The sequence below is a fragment of the Martes martes genome (assembly GCF_963455335.1).
Source record: "Martes martes genome assembly, chromosome: 8".
Taxonomy (NCBI): Eukaryota; Metazoa; Chordata; class Mammalia; order Carnivora; family Mustelidae; genus Martes; species Martes martes.
The window spans coordinates 14,023,287-14,029,660 of record NC_137895.1 but is presented as its reverse complement, the minus strand read 5'-3'; the positions used below and the strand labels follow the sequence as shown (position 1 = coordinate 14,029,660).

Genomic DNA, 6,374 nt, shown 5'->3' with positions numbered 1-6,374 from the left:
TGAGGCACAGAACACAACAGTAGGAAGGAGATGCACACGGTAGGTTCCTGCGAGCTGGTGGGAGCAGGCTCTCACACACCCATGGAGAAAGGGGACTTTAACACATACTGTGAATACTTCTTGATGTTTTACTTTATACAGTATTTGTGTATTAATTTTGTGATGTACACACCACATATATGCTATATGTATATGTAATATATATAGGACATATATATATATGCATACATGCATACATATAGACACACACAGAAACTCATCCGCACCTGTGTGAAGATTAGTCCAAGTAATTGTCTTCCTAAGTTTTTTTTTTTTTTAATAAATCTAAGTGAATTCTCCACTTGAGCATATAACACATGGAAGGGTCTCGGAAGTCAGAGCGCTGTGGGGTGTCATGTAACCACCAGGACACCGGGTTGGGCGCTTGCTTTGCTAGTGATTACCAGGATTTACCTTGCTAGTATCTGGGATATAAAACATCTGGCTTCGAGGCTGAGACAGAAGCTGGACAGAGGCTCTGAACGTGCTTTCAGGGTGAGAGTGTAAAGCGAGATCTAACCTCAGAAGAGGAGAAAACAACGTTAAGGTTCAAGGGATGAGAAAAATAAATGGGAGAAGCGAAAGTGTAAGGTTGCCATTTACGGGTCCTGCTCTCTACACTGGCATGTGTCTCGGCAGCTTCTTACAAGAGCGGGAGGGCGCGGGGAAGAAACAGTCCGGACTTTCGTTTATTGAATGCAGCGTTCGCTGGTCACATTGCAACTCAATACAAACAGCCCAGCCGAGAGTAGGGCGTGGACTCTTGTTCTCATCAATGTAAACACAACATTAATATTGAAGATTCAAGAAAATGGGTAAAAAGTCCAGTGTCTCCTCAATCCGTGTAATGGTAAAGGTGCTTGCCTACCCTCTGGACAGGTCCCAGAGGGAGCCCGAGGCCATGACCTTGTCCCAGCCGCAGTGAAGCAGCACGAACACAGAGGAACCCAGTCTTCCTGATGGTCTCCAGATGGACACGTGGATCTTCAGAACTGGGCTCGTGTGAACTACTGCAGTTCTAAAGGCCTGAGAGGTCCGTACCTGCCATGTGCGCTGGAACAGTCCTTTCTGAGCCCTTTCCCCATGAACCAGTCACCGCCAATAGCAAATGTGACGGTCTTCGTATTTCCACAGTCTCCGTCTTAGACCCTGGATTCTGGAGAGCAGGGGATTCAAGGTCATGGGGGCCTCAGTGATAGTCCTGAAGAAGGCTGCCCATTTTAAATAGTGGCTGAAGACTCTCGTACTCCTTGCAGGGCCACTGCTGACAGGGGTATGCTGGATGAGGCAGCCTTTTCTCCTTCAGAGCCTTAAAAGATCAGGTTTTCTATTTTGGATTCCCAGACCAAAAACAAACAAACAACTCCCCCCCAAACAAAAACAAATCAAAGCAAAACAAGAGTGTCCTTGAGGGTAAAGAACCAACCGACCCCCCCCACCTCCAGGTCCCACTCAGTATAATGTCCCCATTGGGTTTTTGCAAATGGTTGGTTCAGATCATTGGTTTGCCTCCCACCTTGGATACGCGGCTAGATTGCAGGACAAAAAAAGAAAGTTTCCTCTGAACGAAGAGACAGTTTTGCTTTTATTTCCCAGGATGGCTAACCCCCAGCACCCTGACTTTCCTTTCTTAAAAAGCAATGAAAACGTCCTAAAGACCTGCTTGGTTTTGTGGCTTTGTGGTCGGATAACCCCTTTGCTCCTCTAACTCCTCTGTGTCCCATTCTTGAAGAGACTGTGTCAACAAGCTGTTCTTCCACATTCTGGGAATGCCAGATTGTGGAGCAGAGGGGCGCTGGCTGGATCCTTGTCCCAGATCTCTGTAGTATGGGCAGCTTTGTTGGGCCAAAGAGACAAATAAAAACAAACCAAAAAAGCATTGCTCAATTTTGAGTTTGAAGGCTGGGCCCCAAACAGCGAGTGGTATTCCCCCTGCAGAATAGGTCTCTCTCCCTAGTGGTGAGCTTCCTGGTGCTAGCTGTTGTTCTCAGCCGTGAGATATTTGAGGGCGGCAAAGCCGTAGCGGCGAGACATGTCCTGCTGGAACTCCTCCTTCAGGGTTTTGAGACAGATGCGGTATTGCTTATTGGACCGGAACTTGGTGATGTCGAAGCTGGGGGCGTGGGGCATGTGGATCATGTAGGCATTGGGCAGCACGATGAACTCATATTCCTAGAAGACGAGAGCAGCATGAGCACTTGCAAGGACACCCGGGAAGGTATGACAGATGTCCAATTGCATGACCAAATGACCAAGTGGATGAATGAAGAGGGGAATGACATCAGCAGGGAGGGGATCATGGAGACAGAGCCATGCTGGAGAGGGACGGTGTAGGGCTCTTTGCATGGCTCTGGACAAGTTACCGGGCTTCTCAATGCCTTAGTTTTCTCATCTATAAAGTAAACATAATAATACCTACCTTGAAAGATGACCAGTCATGGATGGACAGTGCTGGGCAGAGCTCATGGCCCATGAAAGGGTCTTGGTAAATGAGAGCAGGTGCCCATGTGGTTGCTCTAGAGTGACCCGAGCCATAAGAGAAGCTCTTGCTCAATGAAATGATGTCTGTTTCTGGGATTTCTCATAGGACTTGATGAGATTTGACAGCCTCAACAGATTAGTACACAAGAAGGGACAAAAAAAGAATCAAGGGAAAAAAAAAGATCCCACTGGATGAAAGCTCATTAAGAACAAACCGTAAGAGACTCTTAATCATAGGAAACAAACTGAGGGTTGCTGGAAGGGAAGGGAGATGGGTGGGGGGATGGGGAAACTGGGGAATGGACATCAAGGAGGGCATGTGATGTAATGAGAACCGGGTGTTATATAAAAATGATGAATCCCTGGCCTCTACCTCTGAAACCAGTAATACACTATATGTTCATTGAATTTAAATTAAAAAATATTTTTAAAAGAAATTTAAAAAAAAAAGAATTACTAGGGATGCCTGGGTGGCTCAGTCGGTTGAGAGTCTGCCTTCAGCTCAGGTCATGATCCCAGGGTCCTGGGATCGAGTCCCACACTGGGCTCCTTGCTCGGCAGGGAGCCTGCTTCTCCTCTGCCTGCTGCTCCCCCTGCTTGTGCTCTCTCTCTCTGACAAATAAATAACATCTTAAAAAAAAAAAAAAAGAATTACTAATGGGTATACTTGAGCAAAATAAAAACTAATTTAAGGGGAAAAAAAAGAACAAAGCTCTTGCCTACTCATCCTTATTGTAAGTCACAGCATCACAGAGTAGCCTCCACTTTGCAGAATACAGATAGAAACTCAGACCAAAAATAAAATGTCTCCCAATAGCCAAAATAGGTGACACAAATTTAGGACACGGAACTCCAAGGAGAATCCAGCACACCTTCATTCAGACCCCATGTTCTCTGATTTTGGACCTAAGGTCTGATAAGCTTTGGTCATCTTGTTCCCCAGCCCAAAGCAAATCAGAAGAAACTCTGAAAGGGAAAATCAGACTGGGGAAAGGTAGCTGGTCCAGGTGGAGGGGCACTGACGCAGCAAGAAAGGACCCTTGATGGTGAGGAGGGACACGAACAACCCTAAGAAGAAAATGCAAGAGCCCCCAGAACTGAGCTGTTTGGGACTTGCCTCTGGGGACAAAGAACCTGACCAATCCCACTAGCCCTACAGGTGTGGCCGGATGACCTGTCAGGTATGTACTCATTATTTCTGGAAATCACTAGAAAGGGTAAAGTTATGTTTGGCTGTGCCACCAGCAAAGAAAGAAAAATAATCAAGAAATTTGCAAGAGTTCTGTCAAAATTGTATAAAACAAACAAAGCCTGCATCTTGGGGCTGGAAAAATTACCTTTATTTGAACCAGTTCACCACACCACACTGCTGGACACAAGAATATGACGTTTCTTTTCCTTCAAACAGAAGCTGGGGTAGACTGAACGTTTCTGTCTGTGAGCAACACTGTACTCCCTCCAAGTATTATTGAAAAAATGGACATTAAAGGTCATGTTTCTGTTCTTAAAAATGGACACTATTCTACAACCTTTTGTTTACACTGGTGGTTTGCAACTCTAGATGGTTATTAAAATCACTTGGGACTGCGTGCTTGGGTGGCTCAGATAGTTAAGTGTCTGCTTTTGGCTCAGGTCATGATTCCAGGGTCCTGGGTTCGAGTTCTGCATAGGGCATCTTGCTCAGTGGGGAGTCTACTTCTCCTTCTGCCCTTCACCCCAACTTGTGCTCTCTCTCTCAAAAATAAATACATAAAATCTTTTAAAAATATCACTTGGGACTGCTCTCAAACGTATTGGAACTGTTGGAAAGTAATCCAGGTGATTCCTAGGGCAGCCAGCACTGAGCATCTGACCTTTTTTTTTTTTTGAATTTGAGGTGCTTCTGTTGAGAAATATTTACACTGTGCTCCATGAGGAGGAGCGTTAGAGAACAGCACACAAAGAGAACAAAGGTGGGGTTGAGAGGCCCAGGCATCCTTCTTCTAATGTAACCAGAGTATCTTGTCTTACTTTTTTGTATTTAACAATGGGGTTGATGAGCTACAGCATGTCCGGCTTGCTGCATGTTTGTATAAATAAAGTTATTGGAACACAGGGTGTAGATACTGTCTGTAGGTGAACTACAGTAGCAGAGTTGAGTAGTTGAAAAAGGAGACCTATCAGCCCCATGGAGCCCCCAAATCTACTATCTGATCCTTTGCAGAGAAAGCTTGCAGACACCTGGCATAACCTGTTAGAATTCTGATGATTTCTTTTAAAGTAGGTGTTTCATGGGTATTAGTTGAATGAATGAATGTGTTTCACAATGAAATACAGCCTGAAAATCATCACTTTAGTTACAGGGTAGGATAATGAGCTGCATCTCAGCGACATGCCTTCTTGTGTCCCTTATATGGAACTCAGAGAAACTCTGTGCCAGTTATACAGCTCAAAGGTCAAATGATCAAGTGATGATTCTTTTTGTCCTCACTATTGAACTGGGTGAGGACAGGGAGTGAGATGTTTTGTCACAGGACCCTCACACTTGCCTGGGTCCTGGCCGGGAATCCAACTCTCACTCAACAGTAGAGAAAGAGGAATGATTTGGCAATCAGTGGTCGCGAGACTTAGCACTGCCACGTTCTCACTTCTGGTCCCTGACTACATCTTGTTCCCTCTCAGGGCTCTGTTCTCTGACCTCCAAGGTCCCCTTTCGGCCCTGAAGTCTACACTTTCTTCCCCCGTAGGGCCAGCTCCACGACATTCCATCAGCTCACCTGTGCGTCCAGTTCCATGATATGAGCCACCTTGTTCCAGCCAAAGCCCACAAACCTCCGGTCATACTCAGGGCAGTCCCTTCTCACGACAACGTACGGCTCGAAATCTGCCTCCCACTCAACACGGTAAGGCGTGGTGGCAGTCCGCCACTTGGCGAAGTTTGTGGGAGCGTGGCCTTTTGTCCAGACGTGGTACCTAGGTCACACGGAGAAAAGCCACTGGGTGAAAGGAAGGAAACTCAGCTTCCCCAACTCTGTGGGTTGGGAGGAAGAAAAGGTATATGCAGATATAGTCATTGTGGATTGTACTGTGTCTCCCCAAAAGATAGGTTCAAGTCCTAACCCCTAGGACTTATGGATGTGACCTATTTGGAAAGAGAGTCTTTGCAAATGTATCAAGATGAGTTCATAGGGGATTAGGGTGGGCTCTCATCCAACCACTGGTGTCTTTATAAGAAGAATGAAATGGGGGTGCCTGGGAGGCTCAGTGGGTTAAAGCCTCTGCCTTCGGCTCGGGTCATGGTGCCGGGGTCCTGGGATCGAGCCCCACATCTGGCTCTCTGCTCAGCAGGGGGTCTGCTCCCCCCCCCCACCCCGCCTACTTGTGATCTCTGTCTGTCAAATAAAGAAACAAGATCTTAAAAAAAAAAAAAAGGAGGAAATGTGGATATTGAGACACACACCGGGATGTGATGCCATGGGAAGGGGGAGGCAGAGATTGAAGTGATGTACCCACAAGCCAAGGAATGCCAAGGACGGTCAGCCTCCACCAGAAGCTGGAGAGAGGCAAGGAAGGGTTCTCCCTGAGAGCCTTTGGAGGAAGAATGAACCTGCCAACACCTTGATTTTGGATTTCTGGCTTCCCCACCTATGAGAGAATACATTTCCATTGTGCTGAGCTGCCCAGTTTGTAGTAGAATGTTTTGGCAGTCCTGGGAAACTAATCCCATCCATTATCTACATCCTTCATAACGAGGAAACTCTCACAATGAAAGGGTAAGTGAATTCCTGGAGGGCTCTGTATCGTCTCTAGGGACCTAACTGCCTGTCAGTCTGTGCCAGAGAAAACGGTGACCCAGCCCTTGTAGCACGTTCTCC

The 6,374-nt window shown here is 46.5% G+C and overlaps 1 protein-coding gene across 3 annotated transcripts in view; it reads right to left on the bottom strand.

Moving 5' to 3' along the window:
• Positions 1-323: 323 nt before the first annotated feature.
• LARGE1 (LARGE xylosyl- and glucuronyltransferase 1) overlaps positions 324-6,374 on the bottom strand; it is a 543,992-nt gene continuing 537,941 nt past the window's right edge. For all 3 annotated transcript variants that reach the window (XM_080810745.1, XM_080810744.1, XM_080810743.1), the window contains exons 14-15: positions 5,277-5,472; positions 324-2,211 (exon numbers count right to left, since the gene is read on the bottom strand). In XM_080810745.1, coding sequence (XP_080666871.1) covers positions 2,014-2,211; positions 5,277-5,472 — 394 coding nt within the window. In that variant the 3' untranslated portion in view covers positions 324-2,013. The remainder of the gene's footprint in view (positions 2,212-5,276; positions 5,473-6,374) is intronic.